Raw genomic sequence first — 24,841 nt, 5'->3', positions numbered from 1 at the left:
TTTTTTTTAATTTATGAAATATTATATTTTGAAAATTATTTTTTGGAAATTATGAAGTAATCTTTTAATCTATTTATGCATATCCTTCTAAGGATTGTAATTCTCTAAAATTTATTTTTGAAATATTGCTCGAAATTTTAGTTAACCTTTTCGTGTTTTTCTAAGGATAGAAAGTTTCTGAAAAGCTTTTTTGGGATATTATTCTAAACTTTTTAAGATGTTATATGCCTGTCTCTTATACACATCTATCTATTTATGCATACCCTTCTAAGGATTGTAATTCTCTAAAATTTATTTTTGAAATATTGCTCGAAATTTTAGTTAACCTTTTCGTGTTTTTTTAAGGATAGAAAGTTTCTGAAAAGCTTTTTTGGGATATTATTCTAAACTTTTTAAGATGTTATATGCTGTTAGAATTTTGAAAAAATCGATTTCTTTAGTTTTGTTTTATTAATGTACATACACATATTAAAGAATACACACAGAAAATTTCATAGGGTGCTTGGAGGTGCATTCCGACAACACAACACTTTTAGTGTTTTTCCCAAAATTGTGTTTTCAAAGTCGGTGACCAACATTACTCGAAAACGGCTATACTGATTAGTCTCMAAATTTAACACGAGCTTCTTAAATATATTTTTTAGTAATTAAAAGAAAATTTTTTCTCACCGAAAAATATCTTTTTCAAACAATTTAAAGACGAAATTTTGGTCAAAAATCAATTTTGTTTTTGAAAACCGGCGATTTAAAAAAAAAAAAATATTTATAGATTTATTTCCGCATCTTTCTAAAAAATATGTGAAGCAGTCCTTGCTACCGCAATCTAAATGCCGCWCTCTAATGTTATGAACTCTTCCAGCTCGTTTTGCAACTCAGTGCGCGACATATTTGCAATTTCACAGCCTACTTAAGTTTTTCGCTATAATAACGATTACATAACAAATTCATTTACCTCGCATAGCGATCCGGAGTAACCCAGCGGACAGATACATTTGAATTTGCCAATCAAGTCCACGCATTCGCCACCATTGCGACACGGCGAGTTAGCGCATTCGTCTATGTCGGTCTCACAGTCGCGACCTAAAAACCGCCGAAATAAGCAGACAAATATTAAAAGTAATTCAACGGCTAACGGAATTGTATTTACAAAAACTGAAAGCATTCCAAATCATTCTAACAAAGCGTAAAGCCAATCAAAAATAAGTGGCTTGCTGCGCCGCCCAACTCGCAACGCGCGGTGCCCGTCTATAACCGCGGGCGGCAGTGCGCGGCATTGGACGGACTTTCAAATTATTTGCCACATACTTTATGATTAACTACGTTTTATGCTCACATACACATGCGCACATATTTATCTATATATTGTATATAATTATTGGTGTTTAATAGTGTTCGCCACTCACCTGTGAAGCCGGTTGCGCACGCACAATGATAGTCGTTCACCAGATCGATGCAGGTCGCGCCGTTTTTGCACTGTCCCACACAGTCGTCAAGGTTCAGCGCGCACGTCGGCCCACCCCAGCCCTCGAGGCAGACGCACGAAAAGGAGCCCGGCAGGTTGACGCACTGCTGCGCGTTTATGCACGGGCCCACTGTSCCGGCCTGCGTCGCGCCCTGCGCCGCTGCTGCTCTAATGACCGTGGCATTGCCTGCAGATGCGGCCTGTGATTGTAGCGCTGCCTTGGCGGCGGCCGTGGCAGCTGTGGACGATGACGCRGCGCTTATGGCGGCAATCAACGCCGCCGAAGAGGTTGCCGATGAAATCGCGTCGGCCAACGTTCCAGCGCCATTGTTTAGATGATGATTGTTGTGGTGGTTGTTGCCGTTCGTTATTGTTGTTGTATAGTGTACCTCGCATTCGTTTACATCAATTTGACATACATCGCCTGTCCACTCGGGAGGACATTCACAGCGAAAGCCGCCGATTAGATCGATGCAAGTGCCACCGTGTTCGCAGGGACCGCCAGCACACTCATCGATATCTCTGTCTCTTATACACATCTAGATGTGTATAAGAGACAGGTTGTTGTATAGTGTACCTCGCATTCGTTTACATCAATTTGACATACATCGCCTGTCCACTCGGGAGGACATTCACAGCGAAAGCCGCCGATTAGATCGATGCAAGTGCCACCGTGTTCGCAGGGACCGCCAGCACACTCRTCGATATCTATACAGGGAGGAGAGGTGGAAGGAGCAAACAGGCGAAATAGAGTAAGGCATGAGTTAGAATTTTCTTCTATTTTGCTCTATAACTATTTTGTGGTATTCGCTTGATACGAATCGGAGATACAACATTGTCTATTAATGTGCTTTGCTATTGTTATTGCAGTTGTTGTTGTTTTTGTAAGTGTATACCCATACATGTAACAGCGTACAAACATAGATTTGTGTATGACCAGCAGATGGACCGGTCGAGCATGGCGGCTCGTGGTCGGCTGATGCTTGAATGATGTGGCAGCCGTGAGATCTGCGCTGTGGCCAGTGAGGAAGYTGCAAATCAAGTGCTCCTCGAGCATATCGAAACATGTACTCGTATGTTGTTGTACACATGTATGTGGGTACAAGCGCTTAAGTATCGCGGCAGTGAGACACTTTTATCTGTTGTTGGAAATCGAATGTTTGCATTTGCGCTACTATTTATTTATTTCTACCATTTGAAGTGTTGTCGCTCGCTCCTTGTGTTATCTTTATTTGTTTAGACTTTTTGTTGCCTGATTCATTTTTTGTCGCTGCGCTGTTGTGGTCGCAAGTAGGCGTGTGTTTACATTTGTTCCCCTTTGTAGTATTACACAATTAAGCATGCTTTGCTCTCTCTCGATTGCGATGTGTGATAGGCAAATTTTGTTGGAATTCACTCAAGTGCACAGTTGGCGCAACGAAAGACTCAAGACACGAACCTACATTGGTGGGCAAGCGTATGAAGGGAGAGAATGCTCGTATGCTCATAAATGTGAAACGCATTAAAATTTTAAGAAAGTCGTAACTAAATGCGGTGGCTCATATTTTTATTAATCAACTGAAATCATTCATTAAAAGTATTTAACATCCTACGATGTAAAGCATGTGCATAAAGTATCTGCATCTAGAGCTGAATCGATCTAATTATATCTGTCTATCTCTATATACGCGGAGTAAACCTTCAGCATTTGAGGTATCGTTGTGAAAGTTTGCACACGTCTGTTGCTCCACAAGAAACTGTTMATTTGTCGCGGACCCAGCGATATCGGATCACTACAGCTGCCATACAAGCTCAACAATCTAACGCAAGTCCTTCTATGGAATTTTTTTGGCTAGGTATCTTTTCGAAATTCGAGATAGATAACACTACTTAACAAATCTGAAAAAAAATGGATTGATGTGCTAAGCGGTCYGTGTGGTATTTCAAGTGTACTCATTACGAATTTGAGTAAATATTGGTGGTTTGACTCCTACACCCCTTGTCTACCACACAAAAACCTAYGCGTCAGTCGTTTCTTCTTTTCGTTACTTGGCGCCAATTGGAAATTCCAAGCGAAGCCAGGTTCTTTCTTGGAGGTTTTCTGCTACATGCAACGTGGTGTGAATGGAGGGGATGTTCCGCCYTCTCACTTTAGTTCACCTTCAAGCGKATGTTGCTTGGCTACCCAGAGGATACTTGGTCTAAGRCCGGAAGTCGTGTGCTGCTTGAGCCATATGTAAAATAATCGTATCAGGTCACTCCCAAGTGAATGGTAATTAGAGATGTTTTCTCACTTACGTAAACTTCTACACATGACTCCGTCCTCGGTTTTAGCAACCCAAAATTAGCTACAAATCTCCGAACAAATTATTCAAATAAACATTCAAGCTACTGGTCAAATCAATATAATAATTTGATGCCTTTTTATGCTAAAAAAATTTAGCTGTAAAGGATATTGCAGCTTCAATGGAAGTCCGAAGTTAACGAGTTTTCTTGCTTTTTAGTACTATTTTTAAGAAAATTGCAACGTGAATGTCGGGATTGTCGTATTATAAATGAGGTAGTTTGAGCTCAAGTTGCTGATGTTCAATCAAAAATCATTGATATTAGTTAGCTTCTGCTATAATTCCGAAAAAGTCAGAAATTCAAGCATATCGACGAAAACTACCGATTCGAACACAAATCTGCTATGAGATCTAATTTCAATACCAGAAGAGACTCAAGAAAAGTTAAAAAATATAGACAAAGTTCTCGCATGCTTCACAWCATTTTTAAGGCAGTCATTGCAGTATATTGCCTCACTTAAAAGTAGTAAAGAGAAATATGAGATTGCCGCAAATATTTTTAATTACGAAAATTTGCGTAAGTTCCTCAACATTAGTAAAATCGCATAAATTTTTTTTATAAATAAATCGAAACCTCAGTTGGACATGCTATACTCTTATTTGACACTGTGGAGGGCACAAATGCTTAAAMCTTTACAGCGAACTTTACACTTTCCGATTTTGTTTGAGCAATTTATTAGCATGACCGCACGAGTAACAATATTTTCTYTTTCCTGCCGCTGACAATTTCCGAAGTTACAGAAATTCGAAAACYTTTTCATTTTATTTGCGTTGAGCAAATACTAAAAGCATTGTTTCATTTATCATATTTGACTTTGTTGTTTACCCCTGCCTTTGACTTGGCAGTATGTCGCCGAGCAAATCGAGAAAATCAAAGGGCTGTTTGTGTTTACAGACTCATTGAATGCCACTTACAAAAGTTTACGAACTGAAGCGGCAAGGCGAGCGCGCATGGCGTACACCTGAACGTAAGGCGGAATTGAAGGCAAACAAAAGCAAGTGTAGCATGCGAGCAGCGAWCGTGTGTAGTCGAATGCCACAGTCAACAGCACTGGCAGAGGCATGAAAGCACGCACGACGATGCAGCAGCAAAGCAATGGAAAAGCGACGATGAAGAATAAACACCAAATACTAGCAAACACACTCTAACTACCAACAACAACAGAAATGAGAAATGTAGTAATAACAACAATGAGACGCAAGTACGCGGGATGAAGCAAAAATGCTTTTAACACCTTCTTGACAAGACGCGCTCATTTGTCATAAGCGCACGCACACATATACAATCATATATATTTATTTTTATATTTATATTTATATATAAATATATTTATAAGTTGTTAGGGAGCAGAGCTGAAAGCTGAAGCTTGCGTTGCTTGCAAACACACACGCACACATGCATAGGAAATAAGTGAGTTGGTTGTTAAGTATATGTGTATATTTTCATACAAAAAGAATAAGGTATGTATAAATAAAAGTACACCGTGTGCTTGTATTAGAATCATTCGCGCTATGTGCTTGAGCTCAGCCCATTTGTGAAGCTTACAAATCGCTTTAAAAGTCAAATCAACAGACGCGTCGTTTTGTAGTCATTTTGTTGCCACTTTTTGCTACCCGCGAGCAGCATGTTACATTTTCATGTGATTTGTGGCATTACATGCGGCAAATACACGCAAAAAAGTAAACGTGTTTTTGTTGCGAAAAATAATTTACGGACATTTCTGATAGAAGCTACATGGCAGGTTAATTTCTCATTAATTTTGTTTGAAATTCAGCAAATTTCAATTACTTGGAAGGCAAATCGGCAGTGGARGGAAAAAAGCAATAAAATAATTAAACCATCGGCATGAAATTGAAGAGCAGCGTAACCAAGAAATTTGTTGGTGGGAACTTTGTCTACTACTGTCCGACATTTACAGGCTGCATTAACTCTGGCTACAACGAAGTTTTAGTTACCTTTAAAGATACAAGAAATTGATTACAATTTCCGATGTGAACCATTTTATGGTAGTCTTTTCRTACTTTGTCAATAGATGTCGTTCCAGTYGTAGTTTTCCAGTGCTACCAATCACATTGTGGACCGTCACATTAGCAGCCATGACATGTAACTTAAGATTCATCATCAAATGATTCAAATTTAAAAAAGCCTGGCAACAAAAAGAAGCTCGATRTTTGGGTACCACATGAATTGTMTGTGAAAAATTTAATGAACCGAATTAACATCTGCGATTCTTTGCTGAAACGCAATGAAACCGAATCATTTCTGAAGAGAATGGTAACAGGAGACGAAAAGTGGATCAAATACGACAACAATGTGCGAAAAAGATCATGGTCCAAGCGTGTTGAAGCTCAACAAATTGTCGCAAAGCCAGGATTGACGTCTTGAAAGGTTATGCTGACTGTTTGGTGGGATTGGAAAGGAATCATCCACTATGAGCTGCTCCCGCCTGATCAAACTATTAATTCCACATTTTACAGTCAACAACTGATGCGATTGAATCGAGCAATCGAAAAAAACCACCAGAACTGATCAATAGAAAAGGCTTCGTCTTGCATCGGGACAACGCTAGGCCACACACATCATTGATGACTTGGCAAAACCTGGGAGATCTTGGGTGGGCAGTTTTGTACCATTTGTTTTCGGTCAATGCAGAACTCCGACAATGGAGTAAAGTTGACTTCTAAAGCAGCCTGTGAAAATTACTTGTTGCATTTTTCTGCCGAGAAACCAGAAAAGCTTTACGCCGGTGGAATAATGTCTATAGCGGAAAAATGGCAAAAAGTTGTATATCAAAATGGTACATATTTGGTTCATTAAGGTTTATTATAAATATAAAAAATAAGTTGAACTATACTAATGATTGAATACAATAAGGTATCTTAAAATTGCTCCAACTAAGGTCCAACTTGATGTATGTACAGAAACATTTATTTTTCTCTAMTTGATTTCACGAAAATTCAATTTAGAGCGCGAAAATTAGATTTGCCTTGAGTTTTTGAAATTATCTTTACCTTCAGCTTTACAAAATTTTCAGGTCGTATATAGATTTACAGCAAACTTTGAACACTGTTTATATTTTTATAAAAATTAAGCTAATATTAGACTTTTTTTCTACATGAAAGTTGATACTTTCTTCAAATTCACTTAAAAAGCTAAAAATAATATAAGAATCCAGACGCATGTCAACGGAACGGCCCCTGCAACATATTTTACAATTTCTGTGGAAAATTTTGCGCGTGTAATCTCCAGTAATTTGTTATTCATAACGCACATTTTCCTTCAAGCTCATCACAAGGCAATACATCACACCTCAAAATATATGCCTTAACCGACGCTTAAGTTGTTAGCTTGCAACACGACAAAAATCTTAAGTGACCAAAATGTGTTAAGATTTATCTTGATGCAAGCACTGCTGTTGTTGTTGCTATGTTTCTGTGGCAATGGTAATGTTTGTAGACATATTTCATASTTGTGACACGTTCAGCGTTGTAAGTGATGCATTTCCACCGAACCAAAAGCAACAAGCGCGCCGTTGGGCACAGCGATGTGTGCTTAAAAGCGCTCAAGCAAATACCCAAGTCAAACAAGAGAAACGCAATGTTTGTTTGTTGGTTGTGTTATACTCGAGGAAAAGGCGGTGCGACAAAGTCACATGTGCGATTGTTACACGGGTCGCATACGTACTACATTAGCCGAGCAATTAGTCATAAGTGACGGTGCGCAGGTCACTTTTGCATTTCGCTGACACACACTCTCTGCGCCTGTATGTGTGTATGTGTATGTGCGGCAACATTTTTTCGGTTTCTGCTTTGCAGTGCGCGCGTGTGTGTTTTGTACAGTAACCGGCATTCATTCAATTCGAAAGTGCGCGCCAGCGTCAGCAAAGTGCATGCGCGCAGATCATTTAAAATCTTATTTTAATGAATTTTCCTTTTCGCATACATAATATCATGTGAAATTTTCGACAACATTCACTCGTGACAGGAATGCGCGAATGCGCCAATAAAGTGTCCAAAAGAAATATCGAACACACTAAATTTTCAGTTGGCAGCGCAGCAAGTTTGTTGCCTAAGTCTTCGGTCGGTTGATCGCATATTAAATGTGRCTTTCGAATGGCAATAAAAAATCGATTGGCAATAGCAGCGGGTAGCGCGAGAAATKGAATCAGCGCAAGGCATTAGCATGCGATTAGCAATGGTAACAGGTGTTAGTCGATTTGTACTACACAGTTGTTGTTAATGGGGCATGCAACATCGCAGTTAATCGGCGAGCGCAGGTCATGAACGACCGCTGCTGGTGCTGTTGGTGGTGAAAGTAAAGCGCTTCGAGCTGAGGACGCGCTTGGACGCGAAGTAAATTATTACGCATTCAAAAGCGTTTGACGGCAAATTGTAGTAATGTGAGCAACAACAASAGCGCAACAAAATTGCGAACTAGTTGGACGTACAAACACGTTTAAATTTTGCATAATTAAAGCGCTACGCATGCGTCAAATGCTTCGCAAGCGTTATTAGGCGTCGCATACGCAGCATTTGCCATGCGGCAATTTGTAGCATGCGGCTCGAACGCAATTACGCGCTTTTCATTAGATGGCATTTTGTTGCATTAATTCAATTTTGCGGCATGGACCGACTGTATATACAMGTTCATACACACACACACACACAAGCAAGTCTAAACGCAAAACGTTTCTTGCTTTTGTTTGCGCTGAATTTTTGCTACTTTTCCCAATTACCGAGCGCAGCCACAGATTGTTCACCCGATCGCTTGCGATCCGATCGTTCAAGTCAATGCGACTAATAGATGCAATTTAATCGCAGGAAAATAACTCGCCTCAGCCACAACAACRGCAACAACAAAATAAAAACACAAAATAACAACAACAAAAAAGCAAAGYACAGTCCACACGAATAAATGTATGAAACATAAATCAAAGCAATGCAGCATACGCGCGCACGCGCACCGTACTCCCAACCGCCGATCGAGCGGCGATCACCACGGAGTTCGTCTTAGCTTACCAATTCGTATATACACATAGATTGATACTTACTGATTTCACATGATGGTCCCGTCCAGCCGGGCGTGCAGTCGCAAGTGTATTCGCCAACCGGTGGTATCTGCTGCGCCCGATGTCCGATCGAGTGATGCGGCGAGTGCAGCAGATTGCTGGTGCCAGGGCTGCTGCCGCCGTTGCCGCTATTGGGGTTGCTGTGGTACTGCTGCAGTTGCATGAGCATGGATGTGGCCAATGCTGGATTAGCGACACCTCCGCCGCCGCCTGGCAGCAATTTGGCCGCCGCGGCAAGTGCACTCATGGCGCTCGTGCTGTTGCCGCGTCCATCACCCGCGCCGCCACTCGCGCTGCCGCCGCCGCCGCCACCTGCGCCAGTCGGTATCGTTGTGGCTGCCGCGCCACCGCCGCTTAATCCTGCCAGTCCTAGCAGTGAGTCGCGGCGGCTAACTGGTTTGCCCATTGCCGAGCTCATGCCGCGCATTGCACGATATGTCGGCAACGTTGTTACGTTCGGGAGTGTTGATTCCTGCGGTTGGTGGATCAGTTTGTTGCGGWTTTAACAGTTGCACGATATGTGTGTGTGTGTGTAGAGGCGGCGCATGTGTCGATGGTTGGTTTTGTGTACCGTAAAGTGCAGCCATGAAATTGCATAGCATGAAATGGCAACGGAAAGTCGTAAAGAAATGCAAAGAGAAGAGAAATACAAGAAAATATGTTATTGAGAAGTGGTCAAATGAGGCAATGTGCATGAAGTAAATTGTAATAAACAGCGTGATGGCATACAAATAAACATTAATATCGCATATTAAGCATATTTCTGTTGCAGTGTTTATATGCGTATGTGTGTGTCGATGATACGTTTTCTCACAAACAGCTTTGCTTACATACATAAATTCATACACAAATACGTATATATAGAGATTCGGATTAGATACTCATATAAGAAACTAAAATTAATAAACTTTGCAGTAAGGCGGTCCTTATAGCAACTGTGATCACACTTCGTTCGACATGCTATTATATTTTGTTTTCTACGCAAATTATTGAATTCTATAGACATATGAAATTATCATGATCTTTGAAATATTTATAACATTGTTCCATAACTATACTCGAGCGGTTCACTAGGGGATGGGGTAACGTGATTTTTATTCCGAACTTGCGTTGAATAACTATTGTCTATGCGCGTCTTTTTCAGTATTGGGGGGCTCACAACTTGTCATAAAATCATAAATTTTTACACTTGTTTAAAAAAATTCTTGTTGGATTACAAACAAAAATGTGTTTACACAATTACAATTCCCAAAATTATGTTTTTGGTTTATTATAACTTAAAACTTTACAAGACTATATGAAATATCTGGACATTTTTATCTCTATGCGCCTACCGAACTGAGCATCTTCCAAGTGGAAGTACTGAGCATAGAGACGGCCTGCGAAGCTGTATTGAAAAACTAACTGAAAACGAGAGGATACCAGGCGGCTCTCCTGCCCTTGTCTACGCCCACCACAAATTTCAACACAGAAAACTATAACATATGTATTACCAAAAGGTATCTACAGTGTAGTAGCTATCATAACAGGACACTGACCATTTGGAGAACATGCGTCCAAAATGGGTATGCCGCATCTGCCGGTGCTGCGAAATACTAGGGAGCATGGAAAGAATTTTCCACTTTCCTGTAAATGCCCAGCCTTATCACAGATCTGACACAGAACACTTCGAATCCATCAACAATCAGACCTTGAATAGATGTCCACAAAAATCATATCGGACATTAGTAGCTTCATTGAAACTGCTTCGAAAGAGAAKGTGAAACGTGATTGCAAATATAAAAAGATATACGACTACTGCATCAAATTGGCACAGCAAGTGCGTATTTCAGTAGAAGTTTACTGTTAAATTCTCTAGCCAATCGAAAAGTTACTTCCACGATCCCCACCTTCAAACCACTACCACCTTGAAACCAACCTTGAAAGACGAAGAACATTGCGAACAGCCAAAACAGTTTGAAGGTGAGTAACTGGAAGCATTATGACATGCATTTTATTACCAAACCCAAGCAGCGCTGGCAGAATCTTTAAGAGTSACTTACGCAGTTATTTCACAGGTTTGAAAGCAGCTGGATACATTCCATAGCAAGCAATTGGATGCCATATCTATGAATTGAAAACAAGAGAAAAATACTACATGGAAACTATAAAAAGGTATAATTTTTGCGTCGGATAGTGACTGATTACAAAAATAATTCCGTTACGATAACAGTRAACGCCAAAACAAATATATGTGAAGTCTAGTCAACCGGCTAAATCCACAGCAATGCCGAATATCCGAGACGGCAGTTAAATACTGCATTTGGTGGGATCAATGGTGCTGTGTTACGAGCCTAAAACAGGGTGGCACTAAATGGTGCACAACATTAACGCATGATTAGAATTGAGTAAAGAGTGTTCCTCCATTTATGTAGTAAAGTGTTGACAAATAAAACCAAACGACAGCTGACAGTTTAGGCTTAGTAAAAAGTGAAGAGTTACGCAATAGAACAACATGTCTTCAGTATTGAACAATATTGCWAAAATACGCAAAACCTGGGGACCGCAATTTGAAATTTTCAAAATATGATTGGAATAGGGTTTCAATTTTGGAACACCATGTATTAATGGGGAACGCTGTCAATATCATCATCAAGTTGAAGCCAGCTATAACCGAAAATACCTCGGTATTCGCGTTTCGACACAATGAAATTTTCCATTTTGACAACCCCTGGACTCATGTTGCAGGATCTGTTACAAAATATTTGGAAAATAGCAGCTGGGAAGTTTTTTTCTTTGCTGCTTTATAACCAAAATAATTATGCCTTAATAGATTAAATGTATTCCAAACATACAGCGTCAAAAAATTTGCATTGTTTGCTGGTAATGACCTCTTTATGAAAATCAAAACATTTTAAGCATTCGTCTACGTCTTCTCAATGAGGCCCAAGCGCTGGAAAAATAACGAAGTTCAGGCTGCTTTCKCAATGTTTAGTTACCAGCCTTTCGGTCCAGTTAATAGAGTTGTCTGCTTAATAGATTGTGCTCAATATGGAAATGTCCGTTTAATAAGGCGTCCATTAAATAGAATTTTCACTGTATTATTTCTTTAAGTACTGTTTTAACTATCCTATCTTCTAAGTTGGTTCGAAGTGGACACAGTGCGCTAAATTTTAYAAAAATCGGTTTAGTATGTAGTTTAGAAGTCCATCGCGGACAAACAAGGTGACTCATAACTTTGACATATAAATATTTCGTCGAGTCTAAGTATTTATTCTAATCTGAGTTACAGTTCTATAATAGTTACTATTGTTACCTTAAGAAACAGCAATCAATTGAACAATATCTAATGTATAACTGTGACCGCAGAACTAATAAAAGAGGAAAATGAAATGGAGCTTGGCACTAAGTACGCTTAAACTAAATGATGAGTAATCTCATTACGAACATATTTTATAGTACATAGTGTAATTATATTGTCTATAGTATAATTGTAAATAATCTTTTCATTACTTAAATATAATATCACAAAATATTCAATATAAGTTAAAGTATAAAACTTAAAAGTATTAACTACAAATATACGCATACTAAGTGGATTGTTATCCTGCAACAACAACATTACTCGATACAAGCCTCACACGGYCGCGTTTCGGATATGCTGTTATTACAAAAACTACTTTGAAGATTTTGGTTTTCGAYTTTTTTTGTCCATCTTTTTGTTGTTATTGTTACAGTTTCTTTGGTACTTACTTTGAGCCTGCAGGTTCCACCGTTTTTGCACGGCTGCGTCGCACACGGTTGCTCCACGATCTCGCAGCGTTCGCCGGACAGACCCTCGGCGCAAGTGCAGTGATATTTATCAGGTGCGGTGTTCTCACAGGTACCGCCGTGCATGCAGGGTTCATGAGTGCCACAGTAATTTAAATCTGCAGCAACGCCAAGCCGATGCGAGGCAGGGTAAAAATAGAAAATGAGCAAAATAAATAAATTAAGAATGAGGAAAATGTAATAATAAGAAAGCTGCGGCAGCAATGCACAAGCATGTGTGTGCGCATGTGCAGCAGAAAGTATGGCGGGGCAGCAACAGATAGCGAACGATATATTAAACTGCATGGCAAATCGTTGCACGGTCAGCAACAACTACAAAAACAGAAACAACAACCACATTAATAACCAGCATTTGCGGCTGTAATGCGCAGCGCAGCTGGCTGGCTTTCGCGTCAGCATATGTAGCACATGCAACACATGCAACATATGCAACATGCGTTATTGCCATGGCTAAAACGTGTGATTTGCCATAACTTCGTTCGCTTCCAAGCCCCCCTGTTTGATGTCAGCATCGCTTGTTGTTGTTGTTGTTGCATTCTATGGCGCAATGATTGCTGTGCTACACCGTTGCAATTTAGATGGATTTTCAAGCAATTGAATGCATTACTTGCCAGTTGCTTGCATTGATTTCTGCCGCAAACTTTGCTGCCGACCGAGGCAATTTGCAGCGCCACGGCAAACACATGCAACACATGTCGAGTGCTGTGTTTGCGTGTGTGTGYGTGTGTTTGTGAACAACAGTCTACTCACCTTGATCGCAGAGTATGCCTCCCCAATTGGTATCGCACACGCATTTCCAGGCGCTGCCATTACACGAACCGTGCTTGCAACCAGGATACACCATGCACTCGTTGCACAGTGGTCCACGCCAGCCCTGACGACATCTGCAAGAAAAATAGAAGCAAAGAAGAACATGTTAAATAAAAAGAGAATAGTTGAATTAAGATTTGCTACACGTACAGAGTTATGCGATGCTTGCGCGCGCGCACCTTTGAAGGCCAAGACGCGGCCGTTGCGCCGCGCTTAAATGAAAGCTTTAAGCCACAAACGCGACACACATACAAGGGACGGCCCAAGGAGACCATTAATAATGGTGCTGGCGCGGTGAGCAGTGCACCGTGCGCACTGCGCTTAGATGCTACAAAATCGATTAAACGATGTCTTCATGCGTGCAACATTGCGCAGAGCAACAACACACGGTTGTTCGRGCTGGCAACGGCCAGCAGTGCCGCGTATTGCCGCGCAGTGGCTTTGCTTTAAATGAGTTGAAAATTAATTAATCTTAACGTGCAACTAAATTAACGAGCAAACGAATCGAATCATGCAACAAATCGCAAAACGTTGCAGGCACCCGCGCGCCCTATGTGCCGCTTAGCGACGTTTTGTTACGCTGACTCAGTGCAGTCTCATCTCGCAAATTTGCACTTGGCGCATTCGTTTCGCAGATCGGCTGACGCGCTACACTTGCATAAGAAACGCGCCGACAACAACAACAACTATTGCGGGCATCAAGGAAATGCAACACGCGCAACCGCCGCGCCGCCGGCCATTTGGGGATGACCTCCGAAATATTGTAAGTTATTTATCTGCCTCTGCGATCGGTATGCGATGGCTCACGCTGCAGCATGCGGCATGCGGCATACCGCATGTTTTATGCCTCATGCCTCATGCTGCTTGCATGCTGCAGACTTGCATAAACGCGAGCATGCGTGTGTGTGTATGCAAGTGCCAACGCCGTTCATGTCTCTTTAAAGATTTATTATGTTTAATGTTCTGCGTGCTGCCGTCGTGTTGGGCAAGGATTAACCGCAAARGTTGTGGCATTTACGGCGGCAACGCAGGGCGCGCGGCATGCGGKCAGCCAAATCGAAAATTCTTATCGCTCGGCTACTTTCATAAAATTTAATATTGCTTGATTTAAAATTTCCTGCTTTGCACTGATTTATCTTTTAATACCCTTGATACAATGCAGGCGGCGAATGGAGCTATACCATTTTTATATAAGAAATGACTGAGAAAATGTATTTAAAACCTTACGAAAGCGTAATTAAGAGGAAATATCTTACTCTTGTGGTGAAATGCGTTGTTTGAAGTGGGTTAAGAGTGTAGTAGCGAGCTTTTTGAACTTATCATTTAGATCGCTTGCCATAATGACTTGCTAGATGGCGCTGGTGTCAACGCATTTGTATAAAATCGGTTGAGCAAATTGAGCAATACTTCCAGAGAAACAATATACTATATATAAGAGTTCGAACTCTAAAAYTTTGTACCTTCATCTGATCTTCAGCTTAGCTAAGCTGTTATTGATTGATTAACAAGCTACTTGAATGCCAGAAAAAGCTGACTTCAGGAACGATAAGAGAGTAAAGAACAATAACATATTTTTATTGCTTTAGTTTTGAGACCTTGGCTGGTATCTTCGTCACAAATACCGAGATCCATARGTGTAGGCAAAAAATAGTAAGAATTTTGAATTCAAAATTCGCACGAAAATCCATTATTTTTCTTTCTAGATTGGTATGACTGTCAACGATATCTGTGCAATCTTACTGACATTGTTGGAATATCGGAGGGATCGGTGAAAATTATTTTGAAAGATCACTTGGGTCTGAGAAAAGTGAAAACACGATTGGTTAGAAAATCACTAAATTTTTTCCAAAAATAGCGTTCGATAACATCTGTGAGACGGTGAAGGGTGAATTGCTACGCGCATTGAAGGCTGTTCCGGAAATTAATTTTACAAGGATTGGAAAAAAAAAGAAATGTATTGGGACCAAAGGAGATTACTTTGAGAGGGACAACTTAGATTTTGAAGAATAACTTGAGMATTTTAAAATTATAACCAAAGTCTTACCATTTTAACTTAAGAATTTTAAAATTATAAAAAAAAGTCTTACCATTTTTTTTCCCAGCGAGCTGTTGGTAATATTTTGCAAAAAAAAAATCCTACAAAAATTTCGAAAATTGAGGCGAGAGCAACTGCTGAAATGGAATCTTTCTTAGCCTTGCTAAGAATAGTTTCTTAACTTTATCTAACCTAACCTGAAAATGCTTTCTAAATAATTTCTTGGGGTATTGTAATAAGTTTTTTCGTAAAATGATTTCGTTTTATTGTTGAAAAAAATATATGTATACGTGTAAAAGAGAGATTTGCGTGCTAATTGGCCAGACCACTTAAACGGTTCGCAGCCTCATGCAACAGAAAACCTTTATTTTAAATATATTTTTTTATAAAGAAGAAAAAAATATTTACAAAACCACAAAGTTAACACCAAATGTATACAAAAAATAACAACAAGAACATAAAATCGGCTAAAGGCAAATAGAAGACTCAATAACTTTTAATAGAAAACTCCAACATATTTAGCGCCTGAGCACTAACCGTTTCTTTGTCTAGACACCAATTGGTTTGAGAAATAAATTTGCAGCATTTCAGTGCCAACCTTGGCGTAGTCGCAGCAAGCACAGAAACTATGCCATAAAAGTGTTGTAAAATAAACACTTGTGGCAAAGGTATGGGAAAAAAGTAAACAAAGTCTGTGCAAACCTATGAAAAGGTAGCAGCGCGAAACAGAGGAGAGAGGGCATGGCCGCATGGTGCAGTTGAAKTACTTGCTGCATGCAGCRTCGCTTTGTATTTCGTTTTGCCAATCATCAGCAACCATCAGTCAATATATTTTGCACGTGAATGTGGCTAGTATCGTTACTTGGTTAATTAGAAGCTACACGYATGCGTGCCACACCACAAATGTGCTGGTTCAACGGCATTGCWTATTGAGCGCGGCCAATATTGTTAGCATGAGTTGAACACTGTACGGCTACATTCTAGAAAAAGTATACAGTGTTWAAAAAAAAGCAAATAAAATAATGGAAGTGATGCGTTTTTCAGTTAGGGTTGCTTGCTTGTATCCTGTGAAGGTGGCTGCCAAGTGTCTAAAGTTAATAAGCATTTCCACTTGTGCTGGGCGCTGCAGCCATACGAATAGTTCAATCGCGGYTTGGTGTGCGTGTATATGTACACAGAAGCACGAAGTTTCGAAAACACACACACATACTTCGGCCTCCACAAGGAAGGCTTAGGAACTGGTCCTACTTGAGGCTGGCAGCCAACGAGCGCGCCATTCAGTCACACACACAAGTGCACGGAGTTACACTGGGATATTGAAGTGGTGTGCGCTTCGCTTTGCCTTTCACCGATTTACCGCCTTACTGATGCTTGTACAGCGATAGGCGCGCAGATCGCCGCCGCGCTACAACTCAATTAATAACAATTTCTCAGAACAATAAAAATTTCGTACTCAATATGCGCCCAAAATAGGCGACCRCTTGCTTTCTATGCCTGCTCGACATTGCGGCATARCAGCTGGAGTCAGCGCGATTAACTGTGCATTTCGGGCTAAGCCATCGAGAAGGCCAGCAATGAGAATGCTTCGGCAGCAATGAGAGTAAGCTCTTAACTTTTACTGTTCGAAATTTTGTTTTCATTTTTGCTTGTTATTGTCATCGCTGCTTGGCGCAGCCGCTGTTTTATTGTTTCCAGGTGGTTCATACTTTGTTTGCACAGCCCACATGCACACACAAACGTATATTCAGCTAAAGGCAAGCCACTTAAACACCCGCAGTCTTATCGCTGACAACGAACTTAGTTGGACCTTTGCGATGAACTCAATTTATTTCGACGATCTATTGGGTCCATTAGTTAAATGAGCTGGCTGTTSGTGGTTGTTGTTGGGCCAACTTGGTCTACTATCGATTGTCGGTGAGCATATTTAGTGTGTGCTTGTCGCTGTGTGGTAGTAAGGTGCGCAATTAAGGCTTTTGCTACCACAATCCGAAATGCTGAGGTGTGTTGAAGGTCAAAGCWGCACCGATAGCTGTAGCTGCACCAATCAAAGCTCGGTAAACGAAGCTGGGAAGTCAGCGAAATGAATTGGACCTYACAATTAAAGCCAAAATTAGTAGAAAAATGTTTGTGTTATATATAATGTGCTCAGATTTTTTTTTATTTTTTTTATTTTATTTATTTTTTTTAATTTTATTTTATTAAAGCTTACATAATAAACAAATTATTAAATAAACTAAAGTACGCAGCGCTAACGTGCTCAGATTAAAAGCAAACAAAGTTTGGATGTAATAAAGCATCAAGTTGTAGGCTGTTAGATATTTGAGGACTTATAAAATCGATGGATATAGGATTAAAGAAGGCGATTGGAATCAAATTTGGTGGAGGTGATGRGGTAATGTAAATGAACTTGTGGACGTTCCAGTTGTTTTTTGATGTTTGGAGGACAAAGTACTCAACAAGCTTTACTTAGACTGTGGAATCTTGTATGTGACAATATAACCGAAAATTGCTGTATTAGCTTTAGGTAACCAAAAGAAGAGTTATCTAACGAAAAACTTTCATGTTTTTTAAAATAGGCCAGAAAAAGTGGATCTGAGTACCGTATGCACTTCTGTTAATTACCACTTTTATTTCTATGAAATTWTCCTATATCTAATTCACGACCGATCACTGCATTTGGTGCGCTTAGGTGCACACCTGCACTAATTGCCGTTTGAATTYCTCCATAAACCTAAATTCCTTGCGCATCCTCTATAACCACCGTTCTCTTTTTATACCAGATTCTTTCACCGAATGTGTGCTAAAATGTGAGTGACTACAATGACCGACACCACTAAAACTTATGTTGCCAACTTTACAGAATAATTACTCAAAATTCGCCAAGGTGTTGTCGAAAACGTGCAGCACTAAAATCTCGCCAACAACTTGCAACCGAACATGTCGCGAAGGAAAATAAAAAGGCAAACGGTAAATAAACACAATGACAGCCGTTATATGGTGTTGACCAAAATATAAAAACCCAATTTGTAAAGCAGTCACCGGTGCCATCCTCCCGCGGCCAGCAACAACGGCTGCAACAACAGTAAAAACGACCGCAATCTCCGCAACGTGCACGATGCTGCGAGGCATCGCGATGCGCTGCAAAATGYGCCGTGTAAACTCATTTAAAAATCATTTGTTTAGTTCTAAAAAATCTACAGCCGCCGTCGCACCAACAACAGCATCGTTAACGTCAGCAACTAGCAATCAGCAATCGCTCATCGCTGGCGCGCTAGCGCGCAGTTGTAGGCTGCTGTACATGCTGTTGGGTAGGCAATCAAAAAGGGAACACACCACTCACGACTGTGTGCCATTTAAGTGCAACAAATCGGCGCTGACCGACTGATTCCAGTCGCAACAACACCACACACACACACACACACACAAACACACGTGTATGTTTGCCGTAGTGCTTGCCGCATATTGAGTCGGTTGCAGCGCTGACAAGCCGCTTACAATCGCAACAACCATCAATGCAATTGTAGACACTTTCTTGCCGCCGTTGCCATCACCGTCGCATGACTGCCGGCCGCATCATTTGTGCATTTGCTCATTTGTTGCAAGCATAATGAAATGCCAACAACTGGGCTAAGTCTAAGTACAATGTGGCGCCTAACTCTGCAGGAGTAGACAGTTTACTAGGTTTGCGCCAGCTTTCAGTGCTTCTCATACATAAAGCCGTTGGCTGAGCATACAAACACACGCAGACGAACAAATACAGACATGTGCTATTGCTAAGTCAGTGCGAACGCTGTTGTTTGCGCTGTTGCAGCTGCCACATTTCTACTTAAGAATACAACAATTTAGCCTCTAAATAAATCAATTGATTTTTTAATGAAATCATAAATTACTTTATGTTTAAGCTTTTTGTTGCAAAACTGATTTTCTAGCAACTAAAACTACTTTTTATTACGATTTGTTGAACATTAAGGTGGTGTACATATTTGAAGTTATTGTTATTGCCCAGTGAGTATACGAGACTTAAGTATTAGGCTTTTTAGTTATTTTCGTTATTACTTGACTTTGCTGTAGATGAAGTCTGGAATCAATTAGAAAAGGTTGCATTAGAATTGTTTGCATGGACAATCGGACAATGGGCGTGGCACTACTCATGGGGTGAAAAGGCAATCTCAGCAAGAATTTGAGCAATTTAGACTTCATTTGGTATATAACATTATTCTACGACGGCATTGGTACTATTAGRAAATGAGCGAATTCGGACAGCAACCACATCAGAATACCAAGATGAAATTTCCACCAATAGTAACTCTAAAACGCTGCAATTTTTACCTGCAAATACTCGAAATCGTTTGTAACTTTTCAAGTCCYTCGATAACGAATTTAAGGCGCTGCGTAACTATATCTGACTTTATATAAAAAATAACGGTAAATTTGGGAAACATCTTAACGAATATAGAAAATTATATTTTCTTAAGCAAATGTCCAATGGCACTRAAAATGGTTGAGTCGGTTCAGTAGGGTTTCTAATCCTAATGTAATAAATATAAAGACTTTCGTTATTGCGGGCCAGTTCATAAATATTACCAACAATATTTACCAAACTAAGTAAGTTCGGTTCCGAAAGTGGATTAAATGAATCCACAAACTATCATCTTTCTTTATATCCAAATATTTTCAAGCCTCTGGTTTTTATAAATTGCGAAAAGAAAAAAAAAACAATCGGTTTTTCTTGAACTCATTTCTTACTTTCCCTTCTTTTCGTCTTTTCACCAAGTTAACAGGGTATATTAAGATTGCCACGAAGTTTGTAACATCCAACAAACATTCGGAACATCCTAAAATCGGTATATAATGGACAGCATGACAGCTGAGGCGATTTAGCCTTGCCCTGTTTGTACGTCTATCCGTATATACGCGAGCAAGTAAATCAGTTTTTGAGATATCGGGCTGAAATTTTGCACAGGATCGTTTCTCCCGAAGAAGCCGCTCATTTTTTGGAACCACCGGTATAGGATCTACTATACATAGTACATTTTCCTGTGCGCATACAATACTCACACTTTTAAATTTAAATTTCGCGCGGATACCCATTAGCCGAACTATTTTTTCTAGGTTGATATGACTGTCAATGATATCTGTGCCAAATCTCACATCAAAATAATCATTAGTGTTTAGTATCGGAAATTATTCAACAAAAATGTTCTATTGGAGTATCGAAGGATCAGTGAATAATATTCTGAAATATTACTTTTTCCCAGTATAAGTGAAAGCACGATTGTTTCCAAAATCACTCAGATTTTTTGAGAAACAGCATCGCGTTAACAATTGCGAAATAATGCTTTCCGATTAGTAGGAAATCATGAAATGTATTACTACTGGCAATGAGTCTTGGATCTATGCTTACGACCCTGAAACTGACAGAAAAAACCATGTCAAAGCAGRTMAAAAATCRAGGTTCTGTTAACAGTTTTCKTCGATTATCCCGAATACTATTTGTCTATTACACGTCGTTTGCGCRMAGTTATTCGTAACAAGAGGACAGAATTATGGGCCGGCAAATTATAGTATTTGCATCACGACAATGTACCGCAGCATGCATTGACCCTTCGTAAGTTTTTCGCCAAATAATTAAATAATATCGTGCTGCAACTACCGTATTTGCCTAATTTAGCTGAGTGTGAATTATGGCTAGTCAACAAACTCAAGCAACCTCCGGAGAAATCATATTGAGTCAAAGATAAATCGCTATGCGCATCGAAGCCCRTTCTGGGAATGGAATTTAACAACTGTTTCGAGGACTTGGCCAAGGGGTTTACTTTGAGGGAGACTATTATTAGAGATAGATTTTGAAGAATAAATTAAGAATTTTAAAATTAAGAACGAAGTTTTATTATGCTTTGCTCACAAACTGAACGAACGGAATAAAGTATTTGTACGGAAAGCTTTTTTATTTGAGGAAATATCTCTTCGAAGCTTRGCATGAACTATTGTCTAAAGCAATAATACATTATCCGAAGAAATTATTTAGAACAGATGACTATAACACATAGGTGGCATGCAACTGAACGAACGGAATTAAGCTCCTGCAAAGAATATTTTGTATTTGTTAAGGGCATTATAGCTTGCAGTCAAAGTTAACATTTTCTTCGTTAAATGCCTTCATTCTCCTTCCTATWAGATAGTCTTAGCACCTGAGCACTACCGTAAATCCCGTTGGTAATGCGAAAACATTTAATTTAATTAATTTTTGTTTATCCATTTGAGTGYAAATATAATTAATTTGCCTGATTTTCCCAAAAAAATGGGTCATAGTTAAAGTTAAAGTGAAAAAAACGAAAATTTAGCAGCAAGGAGTAGARGCAATTAACTTTTTCTGATACCGATTAGAAACGCAGCAACATGTTGCAACAATGATGTGCGATGTGGAAAGTAATAATTGAAAATAAATCAAGGTACGAGCGGTAGTAAAATGAAGGAAGCAATATCAAAATACCGTTAACTCAATAACAGCAACAAATTAAACCATTCATGTCAAAACTCCAGCCAACAACAGCAACAAACAACCAATAAACGAAAACAGCAACTAACAACAACGAACATCGAAATGGAAATAATCAAAAGATTTGCCATGGCTCAAATCGCAACTTTAATATAATAATAGCAGCAATAACAGCAACAATAATAACAACAGTGAGAACAAGACAAAAGTGCAAAAGCAAAAGCACCAAAAATATAACAAGTTGCCACACAACGGCGTCAACAGYATTTCCATTCGCGTATTGGCGGATYCGCAGGGTTGCTGCGCCGTTTAGCATACTTGGCGCGCTATTGGCAGCGTGTTGTGCGGCATTTGTTGTGTTTTGCAGTTTTAACTGTTGTTTTCGGCGTTTGCGCAGTCGCAGTCGCACAAAGCCCTTGCTCACTCCTATTTGGTTGTCATTATGTTTTTGTGCATTTTTGTTGTTTTCTAATGTGTCTCGCTGCCATTTCGATTTCTTTTTATTACCGGCTGCCGTTGTAGCTGCCGTTTCGCAGTGGTGGCAGTGGTGGCTGTGGTGGCAACAGCAGCTGCAGGGCATCTCAACGGGCCATCAATGTAAGCGCCCAGCAGTTTTTGGCTGAATCGGGAAATTGGCTGCCACAGGAGCTGTCGATATTTCAGTTGTTGCCGCTTGTGCCGCTGACGCGCACATCCCGCCCCAAGCCGCCTGTGAGTGTTCGTTGTTGTTGTTGCATAACGCGATTCAATGTTTTTGTTGTTGTTCTTGGGCATGCGCAAATTCAACAATAACGAACGAATTCGTTGGTTCGTTCCGCTTCGGTGCTTTCGTTGTTGCTACAGTTACTGTTGTTGCTTTTGTTGTTACTGTTACAATTGTTGTTGATCATTTGCTGCTCGACGCTATTACCGCCGCGAGTTGTTGGCATTCACTTGCGTGTTATTTGCCATCGATTTGCTATTGTTGTTGTTGTGCTTTGATTTGCTCAACGCCGGCGAATGCTGCATCGCCACCAGGCGCTCGCCTGTAACTGCGATTGGCAATAATGCAGCCCAGCTGGATGCCCGCACGGTGTGATTAGTTTTTGTTGCTGTTGCTGTTGCACTCACTGTTGCGCTGCAAAAATAATCGGTTTCGTGTGCGCGCCGACCGAGTGGGTGGAGCATTCCGCCTCCTTTAGCAAGCAAATCGTCCAACAACAACAACAACAGCACGTCACTAATAGCGAATTTAATTTGGTTTTTCATTTGTAGTCCACTTGTGGCCAACAAAATGTTGCAACATTAAAGAAAATTGAGTAACGCTGCAATAGCTACAAMAACACCATGCGCTCTTCTACCGCATTCATGTCGGCGCTTCGTAAGGATTCGCAGCAGTCCACCAGCAGCCAGCAGCCAGCAGAAAGGTGCAGCAATGTGAAGGCATCGCACTTTTTCCACAAATACGCTTTGTTGTAATTGCATTTGTCTAGTTGTGGCAACTGTCTATAGTTGAAATAGCAGAATGGYGGTGTGTTGCAGTTAGTGTGGCATGCACGATTCAACGTTTGTAGCCAAACTCGAAAATAGTGTAACACAGAATACGTGATTCCGCTCTGGTGGTACTTTCCAACGCCACCAAGCACCCCCTCCCCMCGCCTGCTTCCCCTCATGCCAACTGACGGAAATTTGTAGCGAAATAACAAAAGTTGCGAAAGAACTGAGTTCCAATCGGCAGTTGCGGCTCAAAGTGCTGTTGGCTTGACGCGTTCACATGGCACATGGCGTCGGAGCGGAGTGGAGTGGAGGTGCATCTTTTAATCTTAAGAATACTTGTTGTTGTTATGTCGTAAAGGCCAAATGGTCAATGCAACGCCAGTTGCAGTTATGGCGAGTGATTGCTTTGCAGGCCTAAATGATGACTCGCTGCTTCGTGGCTAAGGGTATAATTAATTGGCCTTCATCACAATTATTTGTAGTGCATCTTGGAGAGCACAGAAATCTTAAGTTACCTTTAGAAAGGAATACTTCTTTCTCCGCAACTAGGCATGACCTTTCGCAAAGCGGTGGAGCGAAATATGACGCAAAAAATGCGCAGTGAGGGGTAGGGGGCAAAGCTTGGAAATAAGATATGGTGATGAACGGCTATTATGAGTTATTAAAAGGAAGTAGCATAAATGAAAATAAAATGTAGAATATAACTGTGTTACCGAAAAAGAGAGAAAGAAAGCAACAAAACACCGGATAAATTAAAGCTATTTAAAGGTTCAGCAGGGCTTTATAAAATAATAGTTCAGTGTGATTAAAAAATATCTGACCCAAGTAATTTAAAAAAGTGAAAAAAAAGTAAACTAAACACTAAAAGTAGAAAGTAATTGTGTGGAATAACGAAAAAAAATTTAATTTATGATATAAAATTTGACGTAGGCTGGGGCGATCAATAAATTAATTTTCTTAGATTGGTACAACTTTTCGTTGCTGACTTTCACTATTAAAACAAATTTCACAACAAAATGTTATGCTTGAAGTGATCAATTGAATCTAGTATTGGGAAGCATGCTTATGGACAAGTGAAGAAAAACAAGTAAAGATTGCGAAGTCGTCGAAAACTTTTCTCATGCCAGCCCTTTATTTACCTCTGTTAATGACAATATTATGAAAAAGTTAAAGGAACAGTGCTTGAAAATCGACGTGGAGGCATCAGAGAGATAGCGAATAATCTCAAAACCTCTAATAAAACGCCTCAATAAATTTTTGTTAATTTTGACTCTCAAGTCATACTTTTTTCCTGGTGGAAATTAGTTATGAAAAATTTTTTTTTCTCGTTGCGTTGTATTTAATTTAATTTTATTT

The 24,841-nt window shown here is 40.0% G+C and overlaps 1 protein-coding gene across 3 annotated transcripts in view; it reads right to left on the bottom strand.

Moving 5' to 3' along the window:
- Positions 1 to 24,841, bottom strand: part of LOC108969250 (protein serrate) — an 88,047-nt gene that overhangs the window by 12,722 nt on the left and 50,484 nt on the right. For 2 of the 3 annotated variants that reach the window (XM_018933850.1, XM_018933851.1), the window contains 5 exons: positions 13,416 to 13,549; positions 12,588 to 12,763; positions 8,838 to 9,327; positions 1,404 to 1,982; positions 953 to 1,080 (listed from right to left, as the gene is read on the bottom strand). In XM_018933850.1, coding sequence (XP_018789395.1) covers positions 953 to 1,080; positions 1,404 to 1,982; positions 8,838 to 9,327; positions 12,588 to 12,763; positions 13,416 to 13,549 — 1,507 coding nt within the window. Of the gene's footprint in view, positions 1 to 952; positions 1,081 to 1,403; positions 1,983 to 2,039; positions 2,171 to 8,837; positions 9,328 to 12,587; positions 12,764 to 13,415; positions 13,550 to 24,841 lie in introns of all 3 variants that reach the window. The other variant, XM_018933852.1, reaches the window with a different exon arrangement.

Source organism: Bactrocera latifrons, unplaced genomic scaffold, assembly GCF_001853355.1.
Source record: "Bactrocera latifrons isolate USDA-ARS-PBARC rearing strain unplaced genomic scaffold, ASM185335v1 scaffold_245, whole genome shotgun sequence".
In the NCBI taxonomy this organism is placed as follows: Eukaryota; Metazoa; Arthropoda; class Insecta; order Diptera; family Tephritidae; genus Bactrocera; species Bactrocera latifrons.
Note: the sequence above shows the minus strand (reverse complement) of the source record. Positions and strands in the feature narration are given on the sequence as shown.